Source organism: Merops nubicus, unplaced genomic scaffold, assembly GCF_000691845.1.
Source record: "Merops nubicus isolate BGI_N331 unplaced genomic scaffold, ASM69184v1 scaffold20501, whole genome shotgun sequence".
NCBI classification, from domain to species: domain Eukaryota; kingdom Metazoa; phylum Chordata; class Aves; order Coraciiformes; family Meropidae; genus Merops; species Merops nubicus.
In genome coordinates this window covers 1-25,463 of record NW_008586508.1, presented here as the reverse complement: position 1 = coordinate 25,463, position 25,463 = coordinate 1, and the positions used below count along the sequence as shown (strand labels likewise).

The window sequence follows — 25,463 nt, the reverse complement described above, 5'->3', positions numbered from 1 at the left end:
GTGTGTCCTGTGCCAGCCAAGAGCCTGCCTGGAGCTGGGTCTGTAGCAGCTCCTGTGGAGATTTTCCAGCTCTCTGTAAGCTGGGAAGGACAACTTTGGGCCAAGGTGTGTTTGGAGACTTTCTAGGGGAAGGGTACAGAGTGTAGCTGTTGTTCTGGAAGCAAAGATTGAAATTTTGCAGAAAGTGAATGAAGGTTCTTCTCACTGGAGGAGGTTTTACTTGCTGCTGTGGGATAGGTCAATCAGCTTGATAACAGAGACCTCTATTACTACAACATCTTTTCCTCAGGTGGAAAGTTGTAAAGTGGAATGTGGGTGTTCTCACTGGAGGAGGTTTTACTTGCTGCTGTGGGATAGGTCAATCAGCTTGATAACAGAGACCTCTGTGTTACTACAGCATCTTTTCCTCAGGTGGAAGCTTGTAAAACAGAGTGAAGTGTGTGTGGAGTGTGGGTGTCCTGAGGAGCTGGCTCTGTTTGCTGGTGCCACAGGTTTGTGTCAGATGATGGGGAGAAGCTGTGCTGCCTGACCTGCAGCTGGATCAGCCCAGCACAGGCCCCTCATTTACACCCTGAATACTGACAGTACCATCGACGTGGGGCAGGATGGAGCCTCTGGCACTAGACCTGACTGAAGGAGGAGACCAAGAGGAGCCTCCACGCTTGTGTGGCTTTTGAAACCCGGTCTGTGACAACGCAAGACTTGCCCAAAGGTGAAATGAGAGGCTGCAGTGATGACACAGTGCTCTGCTGCTTCCCTTCGCTGGGGTAATACCTGCCTGCCCAGGGTTGCCTCACTTGGAGCTTGCATCAACTCTTGTCCCATCCCTCTTGAGGAGTCTGGTAGATCCTGCGGCAGGGACGCTCCTAATTACACCCTGTCACCCGTGGCACGCTCTGCTGCCCAGTGCTGTCCCCTGGATCCCGTGCTGATGTCACCCAGATGACCCAGTTTGGGTCCCCGTGCCCTGCAGTGAGCAGCTGCCACCACCAGCACCCGACTGGCAGCTCTGGGAGGTCCCTCTGGGTGCACAGCCAAAGGCTGAAGGCACCAAACTGCTCTGAGCTGGGAGCCAAGTACTTACAGTTCTTTTATCTCCTCAACGTGAATGTGTTAACACTTTAATTGGTTTGGGAGAGAAAGGGTTGATTTGTGCATGAAGTCCCCAGTTCTGTCGTTTCTTTGGGCTTGCAAAGTTGGTGCCAAGCACTGGGGCTGGAATTGGGTGGGTGTAATTTTGAAAGGCTGAAGTCTGGAACAGCCTTTATCATTTTTTCTTTCTCAGATCAGTTTTATTCTCGTATGGACTTGCCAGCAGGTCAGAATGTCATTGGTATAAGTATTATATTGTACATGCTGCTGTGAGTCAGCACAATATCCCAATTCCAGCCTCTTCTCCCCCAGCCTCTCCTCTGAGCACCAAGGTTTGAAGGAAGCCTTGAGAAAACAGGTCTGGGACATACCCTGACACGTGGTGGGGGAATTCCAGCACTGAGGTTCTCCTGCCCAGCTCATCCTGCCTCAGCCCTGCCACATCTCAGCCCAGGGACTTCGTTCAGACAAATCCCAAATGTTTCTTTAGGATCTCACCAGTCTGAGGGGAGCTTCTGGTGAGCAGCAGCTCCAGGCTTTGATTTGCCCTGTGGTCGTGCTGGGCAGCAGGGAGGGGTCCCCTGTGTTCAGCTGTTTGTGCCCCATCTCAGGGCAGTGACTCTCTCCTGTGTTCTCACACAAAAGCTGAGTTCAGACAGAGCCTTCTTGCCAGCACAGAGGAGACAGAACCAGCTGGCTGCTCCCAGAGTCTCTATTTTAATATTTCCTGCCCCTTGCCTGTTCTCCTCTCGCCTGGTTCCTTTTCGGAAGTCTCCTGCTGCTCTCTGATTTGCTCCTTTAATTTCTCTCACCGTTTTTTTGTGTGTAGGGGGTGGATAGTGCTGGTTCAGATGTAAAATTCCAGGCTGGACAATAATGGGAAGGAGGATGGATCTGCCTGGTTGCAGTTGTTGTGGTGACAGGGGGAAGGAAAATCTGAGTCTCCTTTTCCCATGGATAATTCCTCAGCATTTCTCCTTCAGGAGAGCTTTCTGCAGAGTTTCCTCAGGTTCCCAGCTGATCAGCTAAGCCATCGAATGAGGTGCGCTGTGCTGCCAACTCACACTTCTCTCCCAGCCCTGGGCAACGTCCTGACCCACTGTGGCACTCACAGTTACCTGCCAGGCATGAGGGGGGGTCTGTGACCCAGCCTGAACAGGGGCCTGGCCTCGAGGAGATGCTCTTCTGCCCCACTCTGAGGGAAGAGGCTTCACAGCGATGGTGTGAGCTGGGGAAATGGCCAAATTTCCACTTTAATTAGCCCCAAAAGGGGCTGAGTGGTTGCCTGGCTGGTGGAGTGTTCAGGACTCCCTAACTTGTGATAGCAGCTGGTGGGAAGTGCTGAAAGTGCCTGTGGGGGGACAGCCACACCTCTGTGCTGTGTGACACTCTGGGGAGCTCCTGTCCCACCTCAGCCTTGCACTTGGGTGTCTTGATAATTAAAAAGCAATCTGTGATTTAGAAATGCAGCTTTCAAGTGGGACTGGGTGTGAAAACTCTGGGTTTGGGGCTCTCTTCCCACGGTGGTGTTGTCCTGTTGGCACCTTTGGGGGGTGTCGCTTGGCAGCAGCACGTTGGCTGTTGCCATCAAGTGATGATGGTTCCTGAGGGAGGTGGTGGGCTGGGGGTGCTGCTCAGGGACACAATACTGCCTGAGGAGCTGCTGCCTGTGTGCAGCTTCCTAAGCCACCAAGGTCTTACTTTCCTTTTTTAACTCTTAATCTCATCCTCTGCCACGTCCGTGACCTCGCTGGGGTGGGTTTATTTGCTTTGCATACACACATCAATCCAGTCAGACCCATCAGAATCAGCTTTTCCAGACTCATTTCAGCAGCAGTTTATACCAGGTATGGAGCTCAGGAAGATCAGCTCTTCGTCGGTCCGGAGATTAAAGAGAAACTTAATTAATGAAATTAAAGCTCGTTGGCCTTGCTCCCTGCTTTGCTTTGGGAAATGTTGCTTCCAAATGGGCTGAGGCATCACTGCTCAGCAGTCTCAGCTCACAGAGCACTCTGTTCCTCCCACAGGCATGAGCACATGGAGGTCCCTTGGTTCATTGGTTGGTTTTCACCATGGCAAGGCAGTGCCAAGTCTTTTAATGTATGTAGAGACCTCTCCAAAAACACAGGAGGCTTTGCTGTCTGTTTTCCTTAAGACTCATTGGGAAGAGAAGTCTCTCTCATTCCTAACAGCTACTGAGCTTATCTTAGCTGGTCCAAAAGCCTCTTGCAGATTTGTGAATTGTTGGCCACTGTGATAACACTCTGCATGGGATACAACCAGCAGCTCTGGCTTCCTTGCCTTGGGGAGAGCACTGTGGTCTCCCAGAACCAGCTCTCCTCCTGATGCAGCACCAAAGATTGTGTCATCCCCTAAACCATGCTTCATGGCTTACAAAACCCCAAAAATACTCTTTGCCCCTAAGCTCCTCAGGGCTGCTCTCCAGCCACTGGCCCTGAGAGCCATATGGGAGCTGTGGCACTTCTTCCTTAGGCTGCTGTTCCCCAGCACTCTGCAGCCTTCCTGGTACAGAATCCAGCCCTCCTGTGCCTGTGCTGGGTGCTGGGGCTGCTCCATCACTGCCACAGCCCTTCCCTCCAGCAGTTGTGCCATGCACTTGTTTGCTGTGTGGTTACCCCACAATGTTTTAGTGCCTGTGCTGTGCTGACACCTTCCTATGGTCAGCGCCAGCCAACGAGTACACCCTAGTTATCATTTAACAGAGAAATTAAAAATCTCACTGTCTGTTCAATCTATCACACCACAGAGTGTTCCTGGACCAGTTTTTAAACTCCCTGGGTTGAAATATTCTCTCCAGCTGTGTTCCCCTCCAGGAGTTTAAAAGCTTGAGCACAAAGTTTATCCTCTGAGCGTTTATTGGGCCAGATCTCTCTCTCAAACTGGCCTCATGAACCAGCAGCTTCTCCCTTAGAGTGAAGAAGGTGTTGTTTCCTTGGTGAAAATACATGGCTAAATTGTTCAAATTGTTTTTGCTTACAGATGTTCTCAAACAATGATGAAGCTGTGATCAACAAAAAACTTCCAAAAGAGCTGCTGCTGCGGTAAGAACCCCTCCAGTTGGGGAGCTTGGAGACTGGGTCTGGTGCTGGGATTTGCAGCCAGTGGCTGATTTTGCTGCTGTGCTCATAAAAGATGAGCCTGGACTAGGTTGCTTATGAAGCTATCAACAAACAGAAGCAGATCAAAGGTTTGCATCAGCAGCCGTTTATGCTGAATATTGTGATGGGGTTTTTTTTAAATGCTAAATTAATTTGCTGGTTGCCTGATTTGTAGGTGGAGGAACTATAGGACTGAACAAGTCCTTAATGAAAATAAATGGTGAGTACGGGCTAATGGGTAGAACAGGATTCTCTTGAAGTGTTGGGTTTAAAAAAGAAGAGTTCTGCTGCTGCTGCTGTGCTCGAGCAGACTTTGTCCTTGCTGACAGGATTCAGATCCTCAGCACCTGGCAGGAGGATCCTGTTGGCAGAAATCAAACAGATCAGACTTGGTGGATCTCCGTGGGCAGCTCTGCCCCCTCCCTCTGCCATATATACACACACACAGAGGGACCTTTTCACCCTTTGGGGTGGGGGAGCAGAATGGGGCTCACTGGTGCTGTGAGCTGGGGTGTCAGACTGCACGTGGTAAAGGCAGCTTGAATTATTTACACAAACAAAATCCTGAATGCTGCAAGGACCTGTGGTGCTGTCAGAACTCAGCAGCAGGAAAAGGTCTGGAGAGAGGAGCTCTGACACAGGCAACTGTCTCTCTTGCTTGTGAAACAAAAGGAATAGAAAAAAAGGTCTGACTGTCCTTTCTTTTGACTGCACGCTCTCCTCTGTCCCCTGTAACACCATCTCCACTCTGATTCCCTTTCTTTTGCTCCACTGGCACCCCCAAGCAAGATGTCTGGCTTCTAGTGCCCTCCTTGCTCCTCGTGTGGGTGTTTGAGCCTGGTACACAGGCAAAGGGTTGTCCATGCTGGACTGAGACTGAAAATGAGCATCCAGTTCCTGGAAGAGACAAGTGACCTGTGGGAGGAGTGGGATGGAGAGAAAAACATGATGGGGTGGCCCAGCCCAGCTGGATCTGCACTGGGTTTTGTAGGGGACAGCCTTTGTCTTCCCCCAGCACTTGCCCTGAATCACTGGGTATGGATGTGTGGCAGCAGAAGGGGAATTTAAAGAGTAAGAGAAATGTCTCTCTGTTTTTTTCTGAGAGGGAGATTCTTTTTCTGATTGGAAAAATTAGGTACTGGTATTGCACATGCAACAGAACCAGGATTTGCCCTTCTGATAAGGTGACCAGACAGCCAGAGGCTGGGGTCAGGTTCTGAAGAGCCCTGACAAGTGAGGTGAGGTGTTTGTGTGGCACAGGGACAGCAGGGAACCTGGCAGGCAGACAAAGGTCAGGGGATGGAATTTAATTGAGATTTTGCATGGACTTCAGGGGAGAAGACACGTGGTCAGAGGACTTCCAAGGAGCAGGACCTTGATTAGAGCATGGGTGAGCTTTCTGGTAGACAGGTCAAAGCAGAAAGAGCCTTAGGGGGGCCAAGAAGCAAATCTTGGTTCACAGGAGGTACCTGGTGTTGAGGAGCATTGCTGGACCCCTGGGGAGGGGTTTGTTGTGATGGGAAGGGAAGGTCCTGGCCCAGGCAGGGAATTTGGGCAGTGCAAGCCATGAGCTCTCAGCAGCACACACACTGCTGCCCTGCAGAGGTGCTTTTGCCTTTTGTGGTGACACCACTGATCACCCTGTCCTGCTGTGCAGCAGAAGTGTTCAGGGCTGTGGGAGCCTGGGAGAGATCAGGAGGCTGAGTTGATAAATGTTAAAGTTCATAAGCAATGGTTTTGAGAGTTGGCATTCACTGTTGGCATCCTGTGAGAATGAATTGGTGTGGATTGACAGTGCAGCCTTTGAAAGAGGAGCTTGGAGGGGTTTATCTGCAGGAATCTCCCCTGAATGAGTGTCACTGTCTGCCAGACAAAGGCCAGTGTGTTGGAGCAGTGCTGCTGTGTGATGTCTTCTCCTCTGGTTTGTTCATTCTGCAGATGGCATTGGTGTCTCCTGTGTGTGGCTGCAACGTGGCAAGCAGTACTTGAGCAAAATAAAGAGCAGGAGGCTCTAGAAGGGGTGAACAGCAGCTTTTGTCACAGCAAAATGTGCAACTCCAGGAATGTTGCTGCCTGGGAGGGTGGGGTGGAGCTGGGAGGTGCTCTGGGGGGCTGTCCTCACAGATCCACGTGTCCAGGGTTCAGTGGATGTGTCACGTTCTGCCCTGCTGCAGGTGACAGTGGGGTTTGTCCCGTGCTGCCCTGAGAGCAGGACTCCAAACAAAGCTGTCCTGCAGCACGTGGGTAGAGAGATCAGCTGATGGGTCACAGTCCTGGGCCTGATGCTGCTGTACCTGCCTCAGCTTTGTTTCCTGCCAGCCCAGGAGCCCACACACAAACTGTGCACAGGGGAAGATGAGCCAAAGCAGGAGAAATCTGAGTGCCCCTCGTTCCTCCACTGCCACCAGCTCCTCTGCAGGCACTGCCCAGCTCAGGGACCTGGCTTCTCCTTGGCACTGGTGGTCCCTGCTGGCTTCCTGAAGGAGGTTTCCTCTTGGCATGACGTGGGGCTGCTAAACAGCTTACACTTGGCAGGGTGAAGGGGTCTGGGCTGCAGGAGTTCATCTTTTCCCCACTGGTTCACGGGCAGGTCAAGCAGTTTGCAGTTCCCTCGTGGTGTAAGCAGCTTTTACTCCCTGCTGCTGCCTGCCAGCCCGTTCCCAGCACGGCCAGGCCTTGGCACTGCCTGTGCCATCTGACCTTCAAGCCCCACGCTGATTTATTCCTCAGGAGCTGGAGTTCTGCTCAGGACCAGGCGGTGCCAGCCTGTGTTGGGGACCTGTGAACTGGCAGCAGAATTGTCCTTCCCTCCTCCAGGCCAGCCTGTTGGTGTAAAATGAGTGCAGAGCAGAGTTTAGCTGGGCTGGTGGGTTGCTGACATCAGTTGGTGTTGGTAATTTTAGAAAGCTAAAGGTCTAAGCTAGCTCACCTCAAAGCCCCCAGCATGCAGGGATTTCATTAGAGTCTTGACCCTAATCTCATTAGAGTGGCAGTGGGAAAGTGAGGAGTCCTAGAAACCCCTGAGTGGATTAAGAGGTTGAAACCTGAAAAATGCTGTAACCTCAGTGTGTTTTAGCTAAATTGTCCAGTGCTAAAGGGTTCAGGCAAAGTCCTCAGCATGGGGAGTTGCTTTGCAGTGCAACAGTTCTGCCTGCTGCAGTACCAGCTGAATGTTCAGAACACTCACTCTGCCTTCCCCTGCTCTCCCTGTCTGATGATGAACTTACTGCCATGGATTATTTTCTTACTGTCAACTCTGAAGAAGAAAAAGACCAATGTAAGAGTAGAGCAGCCAGCTGTGAGCAGAACAGGAGCCCTGAGTGTGGATGTAGAAGCAGACAACCAGTGAGGTGCCTCTGGAGCTCTAAGGCAGAATCAGGAAAACCATCACTCAGGTAGTACTGGTCAGCCTGCTACTCCTTTCTTTCACCAGACAAAGCAAGTCTGACCAGAGCAGCAGATATTTTTGAAAGGTTTGGTCCCTTGGAACAACCCCTGGAGGATCACCCCTCTCTAGTGTTCCTCTACTGCTGGGAGAGGGTCTGGAGCTGCCCAGCTAAGCTGCATCCAGCTCTCCTGTCAGCCCAGAGTGTTTCCTCGTTGCCATGTCCAGTTTTCATTGAGCTGTGGAGCATTAGCCAGAACATGTGTTGTGTTGAGAGCACATATTGATTACCTCTGCTTTGTTCTGTGCTGTGCAGATGGCTGCAAGGGGACCCAGCACTGGGGACCTGTTCTGTGCTCCTGTTGGAAGGCAGCAACTGCTCCATCACTTCTTAGCCACGTGGGCAGCTTCTTTATTTGCCGTGGGGATTTGGGGGCTTTTTAATGTTCCCCAGCAGCTCCTTGGAGAAGAAAGATCTGGTCCTGAGGGCTGCATTAGGACACTCAGCTCAGGTCCTTGTGCCTGCAGGACTTGAGCAGTGCTGCTGCTGCTCTGCCCAGGTCCTGTGGGGGGTTGTAGCTGGAGCCAGTTCTGAAACGACCGAAATGCACGACAGAGGAGTGGCTGCTGCTCAGCAGTGACTTTTGCAGCCCCATTCTGCTGAATCATTGTTCATATTCTTGAGCAAATGCACCAGCAGTTCAGAAAACACTGAGAAATGTTCTTAAGCTCTTCAGAGCCAGTGTCTGAGTTAGAGGAGGGAAGTCCAAGCACAGCTCAGTTACCATCGGGGTGAGGGGCTGTTCTGTGTGAACATCCCTTCAGTGGGTGCTGGACTGGGGAGGGAGGAGCAGGAAGCAGAAAAGAGCTTGACCAAGACCTAATAGCCTTGATAGAGGGATGAGATGGTTATTAATAGCCTGGGATTTCCATGAAGAAAGCAAATTTAATGGAACTAGAGAAAACTTGTGCAGTTATTGACCTAGCCACCATTCCCACGGAGTCTGTGGTTTTTTTGCTCCTGTGGTGGGAATCTAGGGTGAAAGTAAGAATTTTCCCTAGCTTCTCTCATTTCCTCAGGCTTTCCTTGTATTGTTGTACATTGACATGGTGCTAAATAAATCCTCAGTGCTCACACAGATGCACAAATAAATGAAACTGAATTCAAGGGGAAGGTGTGTAAGCAGCGAGTGTGGAACTGCTGCTGAAATCCCAAACTGGGCTCCCAGAACAGCCTTAAAGTGCATGTTAGCTCCTCTCAGAAACTGCAACTGGGTGTATCTCAATGTATCACTGAATTTTGTCTCATGATGAGACATGTAAGGGACAGATGAGAAGCATCCTGAACCAAACTCCTTGCATCTGGGAGTGTCTCTGGGCAGAGCATGGGGCTGTTTGTTCTCCCTTTGCCTGGTTTGACTGAACGTTTGACTGTTCAGGTACATGAGGCCTGTAAGCAGCTGTGTTTTGATAAATAAACTGCATTCACCCTCTAGCAGTCTTGTCCTTTTCCACCCAAACTGATGTTTCTGAGGTGTTACAGACCTGCTGGTCCAGACAGCTTGATCATGCAATTGTTATATCCTGTTATATCACCTCAGCCTTGCTGGTGGCCTCTCCTAGAACTGGAAACTCCAGGATTTGCTGTGTGTATACAGCAAGACACAACCCCCTGGGTGGTGGAAGGTGCACAGCACACATTAACTCACCTACAAAACCTGGAGTCAGGAGCAAAATCCCAGATAACCCCCTGCTGTTTATCTCTAGGACAAAGTGCAGTTTCTCTGTGCCACTCATGGTGTGTGTTCGTTGTTCCCAGCACCTCTTCCCCCGTTATCAGCATCTGTGCTGTTCACTCAGATGTATTCTGTGCATGCCTGGGGAGATGAGCACATTGTACAACTCTCTGGGGTTGAGGAGAGCTTCAGTAACATCACTACTGGGTGTTTTTGAAGCTTGTAAGTCATGGGAAAAGAAGGTGCTGCCAGCAATGTCACCTCGTTTCCAGGTCTCTCCCAGCACAGGCAGGGCTGCTGGGGACATGGGACAGCTCAGGTACCCCTGTGGTTGTGTGAGGAGAGGGCTGGAGGGTTGCAGGTGTCCAGGAGATGGCTAAGCTGGGTGTACACCATTCTCCTGAGAAGGTCTGGAGAGTTTTGGAGCAGTGGAGTCTCCTTTGTTCTCAGAGTCTTTCCTGGACAGCCATGTTTTAACTGGCAAGAGTATTTTATAAAATAGTCTATAGCACAAAACTGCTTCATCCCCACCCTGAACACCTCTCTGGTAACATTTGCCTTCTTGTTCCAGTCATCTTCAGGTTTAAAATATTACAGCACGTGTGCAGGATTTCCTGTAGTCAAACACCTCTGTTACATTTGCAAAATCTTTTCATCCTGCAGTTTTATAATTGCTCTGGAAGTATGGAGACCTCACAATCCTCCTGCCTGCTTGGGCTCCTCTGCTCTGTGGCCTGGGATTGAGTAACCAGAAACCATAAAATAGTTGTTATAAAGTCATAGAATCACCAAAGTTGGAAAAGACCTCTAAGATCATCAAGTCCAACCATCAACCCCACACCACCACGACCACTAAACCATGTCCCCAAGTGCCACATCCAGAACCCCTCCAGAGATGGGCACCCCCCCACCTCCCTGGGCAGCCTGGCCAAGGCCTCACCACTCTGCCAGGAAGGAAATTCTTCCAAATATCCAATCAAAACCTCCCCTGGTCCAACTTCAGCCCATTGCCCCTCATCCTGTTGCTGGTTACTTGGGAGAAGAAACAACTGGTACAGATTTGGGAGCTCCCTGAGTCCCCAGGCTGGGGTGTCAGTGCCCGAGGGCAGAGCAGGGCTGGCTCAGCCCAGTGTGGCACTGCCAAGTGTTGCCCTCCAGCTCCTTTAGCCCAGTAACCAGGACCCTGCAGGCTGGGCATGCCCTGGCACAGCAGTGCCACACGTGGCTCAGTGTCTGGTTTGTCCTCTGCTAGGTCTGTGCTTCTTTTCACAGTTCAGCTCTCAACTGAATGACAAAGTTTTGCTGTCTCCAGTCTTTTCTCACCTCCCCCCCCCTTGTTTTATCATATTCTCTTTGGTTTAAATGCAGATGACCAATCAGGTGCCTTTTATTTCTGTTCCAGAATTTTCTCTTTCCTGGATGTGGTCACTCTGTGTCGCTGCGCTCAAGTTTCCAGGGTAAGAACCTTCCTCCCTGGTGATGGATTTTAACAGTTGGTGGGATTTGGGTGACAATCCCCTCCCTCCAGCCTTCCCAGCATGTCAAACCAGGAGGGCTGGAACCAGGGAGCTTTGTGCCACTCAACTGCTGTTGGTAACTGTCCTGTATTAACACCACAATACCAGAAACTTGTGATGGCACCAGGGAAGGGGGACTCAAAGCTTGAAGATGTTTTGCCACATCCCAGTCCCCATGCAGGTTCTAAAGGGGAGGTGGCTGAGCCCAGGAGCTCTCCAGTCAGCCCAGGAGGCCTGTGCTGGTGAGAACACCAAACTTGGATGGATGAGGCTAAAATGGCATCTTGTGGGTTTTGGTGGAGATACAGAAGGTTTGATTCACAAAGGTGCTGTGCAGGCAATGAAAGTTGACTCTCCTACTGGGATGTAGTTGGAGTGTCATCCTTGAGGTCCCTTCCAAGCTGTTATTCCCTGGAGTAAGCATGGAATTAAAGATGGAGTGTTCTGTTTAGGGTGGTTTTTTCCCTTAGGTGGTTTCATGGGCATCAGCTAATGAAATCCAGTTTGGATTATTCTCTTGGGAAGCTGCCTCCACTTGCAGGTCCAGTTACCTGGAGCTGCCAGATGTGTCCAGATCCTTTATCCTGCCAGTGTCTGGAGGGACACAGAGGGGAGGTGTTACCCCAGCAGGAGTGGGGGGTCAGTTGTGCAGGAGGGGGTTTGTAGCAGTGTGTTCCCTGCAGAGCCAGCACTGGGTGACACCTGCACAAAACCACCAATCTCTGCTTCAAACCTGAACCACTGCTTGTTTCATCATTCAGAGCCCATAATAAAAAAACCACTGTGCTTAAACATTTCTGATTCCATTAAAAAATATCCCATGTAATGCCTAGACAGGACAATTATCATCCCACCTTCTCTGAGGAACACAGTGAAACATCTTCCAGCTGAACATCACTGCTCCAGCAGATCTATAGTGACCAGAACAGGCTCTCTGACACTTGCCAATGTCACAGTGTCAGTTCTGTCACTTGCTCTGAGTCTGTGTGAGGCTCCTACAAGAACTGGTGTGTTGATGGGGATGCAGCTTAGTGCTGGTACAAAATACAGCTGTATACACGTGTGCACACTTGGGTAGCGATGGACTCGGGGTTGTTACCACACCTAGCTGTTTTAATTTGTAATCCAGACTTCAGTATAGTGCAGTGTTGACAACATTTGGATGGGTTAAGGGCAGATAACTTTCAGTTCCTGGTTCTCATTGGTCACGTGAACCACACAAGATTTTTTGTTTAAAATAAAAACCCCAAACCCAACCCAAACGCTGAGGTGAGAGGTGGTGAGCAGGGAAACTCCACCACCTTCCTGCTGGGCTGTCACTACCTGCTGCCTTTCCATCTGAGGCAGGGTGTTGTTTCTAAAAGGAACAAACTGTGACTAGGTCCCCACTGGGGGGGTTTCTTTTGGGTTTGTTTTTGTTGGTTTTTTTTTCTATTAACAACACATTTACATTTTTTCCCCCGATAAAGGCATGGAATGTTCTGGCCCTGGATGGCAGTAACTGGCAGCGAATTGACCTGTTTGATTTCCAGAGGGATATTGAGGTATAATTAAGTGACATACAAACCCATTTTTTCTTGTTAAAATGTAATTACAGCCTCGACTGGATTAATACTCCCAGTGTAACCCTTTCTGCCTTCCCTGGAGACAGAAATCATTAATTTCGGTTCTTCTGAGCTTCAGGGAGTCTTGGCAATCCATTCAGCTTTTGAACATGGACAGAGTGCTGTATCTGTATCAAGCCTTAAAGGTAAAAGGATAGAAGGAAAGTATTTTTGTCTTCTGAAAACAGAAGCCTGTAGGATTGGTGTGTTCTGGTGGAAAACTGCTGCCTCTGGGAAGGAGGATTTAGGCTGTTTTCACTCAGAAATGTCAGCATAGTGCTGACTTGGACCTTTGATACTGAATGTCTTCTGCAACTTGGCCTGCAATGTGTCCATCCCTTCCTGTCTCTTTTTAATATAAAAAAATGGAAATGTAAGTGAAGGTGATTCAGGGGGATGAGGCCAAAATTGCTTCTAAAAGGTGCATTTTTGGAAACTCTTTGTGGTGGCTGTTGTAAAGCTGTTAGGTGTGGAGTGCTTGGCACTGATAGGAGTGGATGCTGTTGCCTTGCTCTTCTTAAAATTAAAATTGCCTGAAGGGATGAGAAAAAAAAACCAAACCCTTAAATTTTCTTATCAGAATGATATATCCTCTTTAAAACACCTTGGAGGAGGGAGATAAGGAGAGTGTCGTTTTAGGCATGAAGCAGGTGATGGCTGAAGATTCCTACCTTGTGGGAACTGGTGGGAAATACAGACATTCCTTGTGGAGGAAGGGGTTAAAATAATCTCTTTCTGCCAGCTGGGTCTGGGCAGCTGGGGCAGGGATGGAGCCCAGGCCTGTGGAACTGGGGCTGCTGCAGGCTTGCAGGGGTCTGAGCAGCCTCAGTTCCTCCTCAAGGGAAGTAAACTCTGTGGGTTTTGTTCTTGGTGATAAAAACTCGGTCTCTCAACACAATTTGAAAGTTCTGGACCCATGTAATGACTTGCTTTCACAGAGGTGGAGCAGAGTCACCCGTGGGGCCTGCTCTCTGGAGGTAGCAGGACCAAGCTTCTCCCCCTTGCTGCTGCCCTTGGGCTGCGTAGGAGGAGAGGCAGGAGTGCTGTGAATACAAACGAGGCTTTTCTCACTCTTGAGTGGGTTTTGCATGGTTTTAATGTCTCTTTGTTCTCCAACACCACCCTATACATCAAACACATGTTCTTGCATAAGCATAGGCTTCCTCTTTTATAACAGAATGCTTAAATATCTTGTACCTAACCCAAAAGTACCTGCTCGACTTTCTGATGTCCTGAATGTTGGTTGCTTTGAAGGAATGTAAATCCACCAGTCCATGTAAATTCCATGTATAAACATGTTTGAATTCTCTGATTCAAGCCTATGGATTTGTAGGCTGGCTAGAGGGCTTGCAGAAACACACACAGAGCCTTTCAGATTTTGCAGCCTTTGCACAGGGATGTGCAGGTTGAGCCTGAGCTAGGGCAGCACTTCATCCAGCAGCACCCAGCCCCGAGAGCAGGGGCCAGATGTCACCAGAAGCTCCTGCAGAGCTCTAGATCAGCTGATGTAACCCTTTTGTGACTGCAGAATTATGTTGTACCAAGCCTGATGCTTGATATTTTTTTGGAAAAAAATTATAGAGGAATATGTTCATCATTGTAGAGGCCTGAAGGGCCAACGGGTGCTTGAAGAGCTGAGTGATTTCCCCTGTTCTGTGGTGAACAGCCACATAGACCAAAGTGGACAAGGAGGTTTTTGGATTTCTGGACACAGATGCCAATATTCTCTCAGTGCTTTTACACTGAATTTACAGTGAGAAGGAGCTGGGTGAGTGCTGGCTCATAGTGGGGCGTTCAGAGGCTCCCACTAATTAAAAATTTGAAATTAAAACCCCATTTTTTCTAGAGTTCTTGAAGACAAATGTTTGAATCCTTTTTTTTTTTTCTGTGAGAATAAAACTTGTGGGCTGGCTCTGCCTCCTCTTTTGAATAAAAAATTAAGTGTATCCATTTATATTACACTGATTGTATGTATTTGTGAATCTTATTTATATCCATTTATATTACACTGACTGTACTTATTTGTAAATCTTACTGCCCGTGTTGGAGCAGTGGCATTGCTGCTTTTGTTCTTGGGTAGTTGGTATTGATGTCTGGGAGCTCTTGAGCTGGAGGAATTTCCTCAGGCATGAGCCTGAGCAGCTTTAGGTGATTTTTCCTTGTCTCTCCATCTTCAGAAGCTGAATAATTCGCCCTCTCCCTGCCCTAGATCGTTCTCGTGGCATTTCTGTTTCCTTGGCGCTGTTTTACCCACAATTAACAAACTGATTAATCTGCAAAGTGGGGAATTCAACTTTTTGACTGCTCAGGTGAGTTTTGGATTTTCATGTCATTCTTTCTGTCTCCAACAGGGCCGAGTAGTGGAGAATATCTCCAAGAGGTGCGGGGGTTTCTTGCGGAAGCTGAGCCTGCGTGGCTGCCTGGGCGTGGGAGACAATGCACTGAGGTAGTGCCCACAGCTTCTCTCTGCTCTCAGATGTGATGGAAAGGATGGTTCAGCTTCCCCAGCCACGGAGGGTTGGGATAATTTATGAACACTTTGAGCCTGAGGTCTTTAGGCTGCGTGTCTCAATTTCGAACGTCGAGAGCGAGAACGTATAAGCCTTTTTAATTTGTCATTTTTAAACTTCACCCAGCAGCCATTTCTCTCAGTTCTCATTAAAATAATGCCAGCTACTGCTACAGGCTAAGTGGTAATTGGCCCTGAATTACAGGCTTGTGCCCTCAGGCTGGGAAATCCCAAGGCAAGATACAGGGCAACGTAAATTATTTAGTTTGTTGGAGACAATTCCACAAAGCAGCATCCGCTGTATTACAGTTAAAACAAGAGCTGTAAACCAGCTGGGAATCTATTGCCTGATAAAAGGACCATGTTTTCCCTTTCCTTTAACAAAGGACGTTTGCACAGAACTGCAGGAATATTGAAGTGTTGAACCTGAACGGTTGTACCAAGATCACAGACGCGTGAGTAGAGTTCTCAGCTCTGTTTGCCCCAGTGTCCCCTCTCCTGTGTGCTCTGTCTTCTGTTCTCATCCCTTTTTTTAAGGCCAAGCCAGGCTTGTGCATGGGGAGGTCACTTCACACGTGTTGTGTGAAAGGTGTGTGCCTTGGGACAGACCTGTTCCCTGAGTGGCTCTCGTGTGCTCTCTTCCAGCACGTGCACCAGCCTCAGTAAGTTCTGCTCTAAACTCAGGCACCTCGACTTGGCCTCCTGCACATCCATCACCAACCTGTCTCTGAAAGCACTCAGGTAGGAGCCAGCAGCAGGGCCTGCTCCTGGTTGATTCTGGGGGGTGTGAGACCATTGCCCTGCATGTCTCCTGTGCCAGGGGCTGAGGTGTAGCTGTGGTTACAGCTCGGGCATTCTCCAGCAGAGCTCAGTGTTCACACGTTGTGCCTCCTGGTTTGCTGGGATGGAGGAGAACAACTTGGTAAAAGCTGACCTTGACCTTGTTCCTACCCATCCTGGTGGTTATTAGCAGTAGAAGAATTATTATATTCTATTAAAGTCTTGGAGGAGGGATTTAGGGGGAGGCAGGAGTCTTAGTCTGCCTTTTTAAAATGCTGGTTTGGTAACAGTCAATTTCTTCCTCCTGAGCTTACCTTAAATACATGGTAAGGTGTAGATCTGATTCTGAATTACACAAACTACACTTGAGTGTTACTCCTGCTGGCAGCAAACACAGTTACACCTGGGCAGAGAAGCAGGGTGGCAGATCAGACCCTGGTTTTGCTTCTCCTGAGAGGGTGATTTGGTTGTATTCAGATCCAGAAATCCCATCCTGTCTGTCCTTGTCCAGGAGCTGGGAGGTGTCCAAAGTGGGAGGAACTTTTACCCTGCTTTAGAGCTCCTGAGTCTCTGGAGGGCTCTTCACATCTGGAGATGGTATTTGACAGAATGTTGCCCTCAGCTGTGTGGGGTGTGGGTGTGAGTCTGAGCTCCTGTGGCTGCCAGAACCAGGAATTTCCTAGAAAGCAGAATTTCCTTCCACACCAAAGCAAAACCAACTTCCACACGCTTTTCCTTTCACCTCCCAAGCGAGGGATGCCCACTGCTGGAACAGCTGAATATCTCCTGGTGTGACCAAGTGACCAAGGATGGCATCCAGGCACTGGTGAGAGGCTGTGGTGGACTCAAAGCCCTGTTCCTGAAGGGCTGCACGCAGGTACGGCTCCGGGCAGGCTGGCTCCTGCCAGCTGGCTTATTTCTGCTCTAACTGAAAGGATGGGGATAAACTATCGTGGATTTTTCTATTTCTAGAGATGGTACATTACTGAAATCACTCACAGTCTGTCTGTTGGAGATTAACTGCTTTCATTGAAGTTCTTTAATAGCTTTGAGCTCAGCGTGACTAGCAGGACAGAGAACAAATTGCACCTGGAGCTGTAGAATCATTCTTCTTCCTTCCCCACTGGGAACACGTTGAGCAAACCTTTTTAAAGAGGAGATAACTCTGTTATTCACAGCCAAGCCCATCCCTTTCTGAAGGCTCAGCAGATTTTAGGAAGCGTGGCAGCACTTTTGTCTGCACTGGTGATAGAATTTCCACTCTGGATCCTATTGTTAGTCCAGGAGAATCACTGTGCATGAGAGTCCTTGGACAGACCCTGCAGCCAGTCAGGAGCCACAGCACTCTGCCCTCAGGTGTACTGCAGAGCTCTAACAGTGGATTTTGGAGAGATTGCAGAGACTGGGGTGCCTGTACTTTGGAGTATGTGAATGGTGCACTGACTCCTAGAGCTGAAAGGGTTTTTTTTTGCTCCCTTGCTACACTTTTTGTTACTTAGACTAACTTCCTTTGATCTTTCTTACCTGGTGAATCGTTGAAAAGTTTAATATCTTAATTACTTCCCTGTATGGCAGCTTTACTAAGGAGTTACATCAGTTCTGAGCTGGGGAGCATCAGCATTGAGCATTACTCTTCTCTTGAGCAAGAGCCTCTTCCAAGGCTGTTTCACAGAGAACATGGGGGCCAATTCTTCATTTTTTTTACTGAAGTGGGCTGGGGTCTTTTCAATGCAGACCTAGACAGGCTAGAAAGGAGTAAACATGGCTCTGAGAATCTTGTGCTTGAAAAAGCACTGGCCCCACAGGAGTCAAAAACTGTGATCCAGAGGCTCGGGAGAGTTTAAGAGCCTCGAGGTAAACCTGGAGAATGATCTCTGATCTGTGAGGCCCTTGGAGACCCAAACATGGAAAGGACTTGTTTGGGATTTAGTCCTATCCCTGGGGGTAGGGATTCCTTATGTGTGAGTCAGTAACTGCAATTTTTGTCTGCTGTCTATAGATAAAGAGCTCTGTATGGTTTTGTTTTTCCAAAAGCCTGTTCCTCCTGTGCAGGGACAAGGACTCAAGTGTTCATACCCTGTTTATGTGCCTGAGGCAGCACTACCCTCATGTGCCCAGGAAAGCCCAGCTGAAAGGGCTACAGGCAGTAGTTTTTCCAAATTTATACTACTTTGGGGTTTCTAATACGTGAGATGGGCCATAAAAATGACTTGATTAAAGATACAACAACCTCAGTCTATTTTGAGCATTCAGACCATAAAAACAGTTTGAGTTTCTTGTAATTTATGGAGTGGTAATCTTGATGACAATACATCCTTGTTATCAGTTACTGGCCATCTGTTCTTATAGATTGAAGCATAGCAGGCTTTTTATCATCAGAAAACAACCTGGATATGTTTGTGCTCCTCACGTTGAAATAAGATTCTCTTTTTTTTAGAGTTCCAGTATTGCAACATCAAAACAGTGTCACTTACAGGCCCTTGCTAGTGAACCGTTCCCTTAATTCCTGTAAATAGCTTCTGATCCCACCACTTGCTGTGGTAGTTACGTGTGTGTGATCAGTGATCAGATCAGCTCTTCTTTAAATCAGTAACTTCGTGTTGTGGCTCTTTGAACTCTGTTCCTGAGGTGGTTAAAAAAACAAAGACACACACTTAATTGTTGTGTACCTGGAGGCTGCAGGGCTTTGCTCTCCTCCCCCTTAGGTATCCAAACCACAGATGTTTGGTTGTTCTCTAAGCTTGAGTTTTGAAGATTTCTTCCAATATTATCCAGTTGCTTCAACCTCTGAATTTTTCTTTCCAGCTTGAGGACGAAGCTCTGAAATACATTGGTGCACATTGTCCTGAGCTGGTGACTTTAAACCTCCAAACGTGCTTAGTAAGTAAAGCTTCCTGTGACCTCCCAGCTCAGCATCACTCTGGGTGTGCCCAGAGGCCAGCTCCACACAGAACCCTGCAGAATGTGCCCCGTGCCCAAACCTCCTCCTCTGTGCAGGCAGAGCAGTTGGAAATTTAGGAGGCTTGGAAAAAATAGTTGATGGAAAACAGCTTTTTAGGAGCCCTCAGTAACGTTGAATAATCCCCCACACCAGCGTGGTGGCATTTGCTTTGTCAGAGTTGTCTCTTTGCCCTGCCCACAGGGCTTCTAAACTCACTGGCAGGGCTAGCTGGAGAAATCCTTCCCGTCGGGCTGGGGCGTTTGGGTGGGGATCCAGCCAGGCAGCTCCTCTGCTCTCTGTAGGAGATGAGACTGAGTGCAGCTCCTCTGCACAGAAGGGCTCTGAACCACTTACTCTGCAGTGCCAGAAATGTATATTTATGCCAAAAAAGAAATTGGAACAGGCTCTTAGTGCCTGCACGGCGGGGTTGGGCTGACGCAGGGAGTGACTGGACGGTCTCTTGTTTCTCCATGGAAGTGGAAAGGGGGGTGCAGGGCTCATCCCCTCCCAGTACTGGTTAAGGAGAAGCTTTACCAGTTACTAGACTGGCTAGAGACTGGTGCTTGTCCACCTGAGACTGGGTGCTTGTAAATGAGGAGCTGAACTGTTAGCAAGTTCCAAACCTGGGTCTGGGGTGGAGGCAAACGGGCAGAAGGGAGGAGAAAACTGATAAGGTGCTTGATTGCTTCCACCAAATATACCAAATTCTGCTTAGTTTCTGTTTCCTCTCACTCCAGAACTTTCTTGTCTTCAGTTTCAGCCAAGAAGGTCTTTACTAGTGAGGGTTGCAAAGGAAGGCAGGAGGCTGAGTCTAGGCTGGCTGCTCCCGTGGCCCAGCTCAGAAACATTTCCCTGCACGTGGACTCACTCTCTGAGTGTTTACAAGTCACTTCAGTGTGGCTTCTCCTGTTTCAGCTGCTCCACTGAAATATTTGAATGCATTTTTGGGGTTGAAAGAAGCCCAACTTGGCCTCAGTTGGAAGTCTGAGAAGGAAAATACTCAGTGCCTTGCACCTCCACCTACGTCGTTATGGCTTGTGATGTTGTTGTTGTTTTTCTTGTAGCAAATAACAGATGATGGTCTCATTACAATATGCAGAGGATGCCACAAGTTGCAATCCTTGTGTGCCTCAGGCTGCTCTAACATTACAGATGCCATCCTGAACGCCCTGGGACAGAACTGCCCACGGCTTAGGTAAGTGGGCACCACGGAGCTCCCCGAGCCCAGGGACCCGTCACCCTCTCACTGCTGGACTCACATCGTGTTTGAGCCACTCTAGACTCCAAAGGGACACTTCTTACCTGGAGCTTTTCCAGCTGTTTGCTGCAGGGGGGTCGTGGCTGGAGCCAAAGCTCTGGTTTGGGAGCTCAGGGGAGCGGGGCGGGGGCAGCTCTGTGCTGAGGTGACACTGCTGCCCAGAGGCTCACCCCACGGCCATCTCCTCCTACTCCAGTGTGCAGCTGCCCTGGTTCTTTCATGAAGAACAGTTGAGGATGGGTTCCCTTTGTCTTGGGAGCTGAACATGTGTTTAAATTACCTTGTTTCCTCTCGACGTGTGATATTAACGGGGCTTTCACGACGAGTTTGTAGCAGGTGGAACTTGTGCAGACATTCACTCTGCTTGACCATGGGCTTCCAGTGACACCTCTGCAGGGGCTTGCTTTATTTTAATTTCTTTGTAAGACTCTTTTATTAGGACAGGTTTCCTCAGGAAGACTTGGCTATCATTCAGAAAAAGGCCAGGTGCAGGAAGAAGAGACAGTTTCATTCCCTGACATGGGTACCAGCCGAGTGGCCTGTGTTGAGTGCCATCAAACAGATGTTTTCCAGGGGAAAACAAACCACAGCTGGTTTCTGGGATGTCTCATTTAAAGAGTGATGGGTGCAAAGTGCAGCACGCAGGCGTATGGAAACCAGTTTTGAAAGAGGAAGGTAAAATATCATTTCAGCTCCAAATGGTTTCTGTGTCTACGTTCAGCTCCAGCTGCAGCTCTACAGTATTGAGCTCCCTGTGGTAAAATGTGTGAGACACTTCAGCCAGGTTGGTTTCCTCTTCTCTAAAGGTGGATGAATGTGAAGGGAACCTCTGTAGGGCTGAAGCAACTGGCTGCCAGAAGTTTCTCTTCTGTCCCAGAAGCAAGTTCACCTCTTGGAATACTTCAGATTCTTCAGTTGTGGCATTCAGTATTTATTCCCTAATGCTCATGATACAGAGGTTAATGTGTGTGAGGCTCTTTTTCACTGTGAGGTCTGTATTTGGGGTGGAAATCAGAGGATAGTACTCGGGGAGGTTGTGGAGTGTCCAGCCACGAAGGTGTTTGTTTAAGAGCACCTTAGTCCAGCACCAGCAGGATCAGACCCCCCTGCCTCCTCCTGGGGGGCAGACTCCAGGACCCTCAGAGTTCCCTTTTAGCCTGACTCCTTTTTTTCTTTCCCTGTGACCTACCCTCAGGTGTAGAGGGTGGATGCTCTGTGCCAATCCTGCCCTCAGAGAGCTCAGCCTAAACCGGGTCAAACTTTTCTGGGTTGCTGGAAGCTTTTAATGAAACACTCTGAAAAGCCAAATGACTCCACCATGGTCATTATAAATTCTTTCTGTGCAGAATATTAGAAGTTGCAAGGTGTTCTCAACTAACAGATGTGGGCTTTACCACTCTAGCTAGGGTAAGTGCTCGTTCCCACTTCTTCATCAACTATCTTGGCTTTCTTTTCGTGGGAGATAAGAACAAACAGCAGCTTTTTGAATGTAGATTTTTGTAATGTTTGTGATCTGAGTGGAAGCTGAGTCACAGAACTGAGGTTGTGTCCAACCTTTGGCATTGCCCTGACCCACACATCTGGGAGGATGTGCATCCAGCTGCATGAGATGTTAAATATTTGGGAGTTGTAAATTCACTGTTTGTTTTTCTAGATTAATCTTTATTTTCTACAAGTGACCCTAAATTTAACTATTACTGTCTATGAATAAAAAAACCCTCTGTGCCTTTAAAGGTGTGAAATTGCTAAATTTTCTTTCTTATACTTGGTGCTGTTCTTAAAGCAGCAGCAAATTTCCCTTCCAGTCATGATGATTCATAGAGAAAACCCTTCATTTAAAAAAAAAAATGATCTCTGCTGTAGTTGTGTTTATATTTGTTGTCTGAACTTTGCACTTAGTTTATGTGTTCGGTCTGTTTGTTCCCAGAACTGCCATGAACTTGAAAAAATGGACCTGGAAGAGTGTGTCCAGGTAGGAGGTGCCACCTCTGGCTGTTTCTCCTTTAGCACAGTCACAGCAGTGTGGAAGGATGATGGAAAAGTAAATTGGCACCAAACAGGAGCTTGATTTAGAATCCTGAGCAAGTGTTTGGATAAGGAAATATTCCTTTTGTAGTTTGGTCCTTTGTAGTAGCAACTCCTGCTGGAAAGAATAAAAAGTCTTTCATAGATGTGTCCTTAAGGCCACTTAGCAGATGTGTGAATTGTGCCCCTTGACTGTTTCAAGGTAGCATTTTCAGGGAAAACTGTTGAATTTACTGAAGATCCAGTGAAAAACCTCTAACCCTAAGGACAGGTTTGAAATCGATCCAGATAAAGACAGTGGAGATGAAAGGATCTTGCTTCCTGCCATGAGAACAGTGTGACCCCAGGGTCCTGTGTTTCCTGATGTTTACAGGGCAGAAATTCAGGAGATCAGAAGAGGAAATTACAGTAGTCCAGACGGGAAGTGATTTATAGTCAACCCCAAAACAAAAAGGAAGAAGAAAAGCTGGGCTGTGTCCTTGGGCTGACTGCACTGAACAGACACCCCAGCAAGGTCCCTTCTGCATGGGCTTAGGCTAGAAAGTGTTGTGTTGAGTCCCATTCTTCCTAAAGAGTAAAGAGGAACAGTTCAGCAGTTCACCAGGGGGCTTTGAACACTTCTTGTGCTCCCAGAAACAAACATTGCAGAGGGGTGGTGGTGGTGAAGAGCTCTGCTCACTTGCTTCTCTGAATTGTGAGCTTCTTTCACAAGAGCTACACTAAGGAGGTTCCAAACCCCAGCAACTCTTCTGCCTTGGCTGTCCTTTAAGGACATGAGTTGATTTCTGTCAGGGAGTGGAAAAATCTGTACCTGTGAAGTTTGGTCAGACAGGAGATGAGTTCTGAGGGGTCAGAGGGTGGCTGTGGGGAAAACGCTGTCGTGGATTGGGCAGAAGTTTGCAGTTTTATTTCAGCAGCAGGGGGAAAGCCCTTGTGCAAAGCACCCAGCACTGAAAGAGCTTGTTCTCTTTTTTCCAGATCACAGACAGTACACTAATCCAGCTCTCCATACACTGTCCACGGCTTCAGGTCCTGGTGAGTGCTACCAGAGAGACTTTCAGTATTTTCTTTCCATAAACAACAGGATTTTAAGCCCTGCCTGTGAGGATTTGCCTCTTTGACTGCATAGACACGTTGCAAAGGGGTGGAAGAATTCAACTTAAGACTTGACCCTGAAGAACCTATTGTCCCTCCCCTGCTGCAAGCACTGGTGGCACACCAGGCACCCAGCACTGCCCGAGCAGGAGCTGTGGGACACTGGGTTCTCCTGGGACCAGCCCCTGCCAGGAGCCACCTACAGCCTGGGCTGTCAGTCCTCCTGTGGTGTGGAGCTGGGCAGCTCAGACCTGCCCAGCTTCCTGGGAAGAGATGTTCCTCTGGGTCTAAATCTCTGGGAGTTTAGTCTCAGTCTCCTGTGTGACCCTGTGGGAAAACCTGTCCTGGTGTGGGAGGTGGGGGGATGCAGGGTTGAGGGTTCTCTGTGCCCCTCAACAAAGCAACAGCCTGATGCTCTCTCTAGCTCCAGCTCTGCAGCCCCTCAAAACTGCACCAAGCAGCTGAGGTTGTATTTCTGCTGGTTCTTGGAGCCAGTGGCAGGGTCCTGCCCGTGCTGCCTAAGGACAGATTTCACAGAGGGGGTTTCTTTGCTAGCCAGGGGTGTTTATTCTGGTTCTGTGCCATCCTATCTCCTGGCCCTGTGGGTCTCCTTTCTGCAGCTGCCTTTTCCCACTGTGCCTCAGCTCAGAGTTTTCCCCATGGGAGACCCACAGAGCCCAGTGCCTCCATTCTGAGACCCACAGATCCCAGTGCCTCCATTCTGAGACCCACAGAGCCCATTGCCTCCAGTCTGAGACCCACAGATCCCATTGCCTCCATTCTGAGACCCACAGAGCCCAGTGCCTCCAGTGTGAGACCCACAGATCCCAGTGCCTCCATTCTGAGACCCACAGATCCCAGTGCCTGCAGTCTGAGACCCACAGAGCCCAGTGCCTCCATTCTGAGACCCACAGATCCCAGTGCCTGCAGTCTGAGACCCACAGATCCCAGTCCCTCCAGCTGGGAGCACAGCAGTGGCTCCGGCGCGAGCTGAGAGACCACAGCCCTTCCAGAACCACTGTGTCAGACCAGTCTGCAGCTATGAGACGTGGGCACCCTCCTCTCTTGCCCCAGCATCCCCGGGCAGGCTGCTGGCAGCAGCAGAGGCTGCTGACGTGCTGTGTTTGGCTGCAGAGCCTGTCCCACTGTGAGCTGATCACGGACGACGGGATTCGGCACTTGGGGAACGGCGCCTGCGCCCACGACCGCCTGGAGGTGATCGAGCTGGACAACTGCCCCCTCATCACCGACGCCTCCCTGGAGCACCTCAAGAGCTGCCACAGCCTGGAGAGGATAGAGCTCTACGACTGCCAGCAGATCACGCGGGCGGGGATCAAGAGACTCAGGGTAAAAAAAAGACATTCGGGCGCCGCCCAGGCTGCGCTTGAGGCCTTTATCCCCTGGGGAGGAGGGGGGAGGAGGAGGGGGCAGGTGCCTCCTGAGCTGGTGCTGGTTCTTCAAAGTCCTGTGAGAACCATCACCCTTGGGTTTCATGGCTGGTGGGCGCTCGGAAGATGGGATGGAGTTGAGGTGGTTGGGAAGAGGGATAATTGCAGTGTCTGTGGAGTGGGAGCAGGGAGGAGCAGAGAGGACTCCACCACTCGAGGGCCCTTTTAAACAGGGGACAGCAGGCACAGATGTCCCCTCCCCTCCCCTGCGTTGTGCTCAGGGTGGCTGGTGCTGCCCTTTGTACTGACTCTTCCCATATAAATAACTCAGGTTAATTGGGTGAGAGCCACTCTGCTGTGGGCAGGCTGTGTGGCCAGGGCCAGGGCCACTCAGTCACTAGCCACCGGCCATCCGAGCCACCCTGTGTCCCAGGAGAAGTGGCAATGGTTTATTTGCAAAGAGAATGTGGGTCTGTACAGCTGGATATTGGTTCAGAGCAGCCGTTTGTCTTGCTGCCTGTAAGGCTGTTCCCTGGTGACAGAGAGAACTTGTTCACCTGCAGTCTGGGGGAAAAGAATCCTAGAGAAATTTTGGTTGGAAGAGACCTTTTAAGGTCAAATCCAACCACCCCCCAGCACTGCCAGGTCCCCACTGCTCCGTGTCCCTCACACCACATCTCTACGGCTTGGAAACCCCTCCAGGGGTGCGGACTCCACCACTGCCCTGGGCAGCCTGGCACAGCCCTGGGCAACCCTCCAGGGCAAGAAATTGTTCCTCAGGGACAACCTCAGCTTTTTCCGTTTTCCTCTCCCCCTGCCAAAAACCCCTGCCGGGGAAGGCAGAGCCTGCCTCGGGGGGTGTGTTCAGCTGCAGTCTGAAGCCCAGGAGCCTTTCCCAGCTTCTCCCCGACCCTTCCACCGCCTCCCTCGGTCACTCCCCCCTGTTGTGTTTGTTTTTCAGACCCACTTACCCAACATCAAAGTCCACGCCTACTTCGCCCCGGTGACCCCTCC

General features: G+C 49.5%; 1 protein-coding gene across 1 annotated transcript; it reads left to right on the top strand.

Moving 5' to 3' along the window:
- Positions 1-4,092: 4,092 nt before the first annotated feature.
- Positions 4,093-25,458, top strand: FBXL20 (F-box and leucine-rich repeat protein 20; the record flags this gene model as incomplete). Its single annotated transcript, XM_008948685.1, has 14 exons — positions 4,093-4,154; positions 10,735-10,789; positions 12,319-12,393; positions 14,805-14,899; positions 15,349-15,417; positions 15,608-15,703; positions 16,493-16,619; positions 18,548-18,622; positions 19,748-19,878; positions 21,288-21,348; positions 21,869-21,913; positions 22,945-23,001; positions 24,196-24,408; positions 25,411-25,458. Coding segments are annotated over exons 1-14 (1,209 nt in total), but the record flags the coding sequence as incomplete, so codon positions are not given.
- Positions 25,459-25,463: the final 5 nt, after the last annotated feature.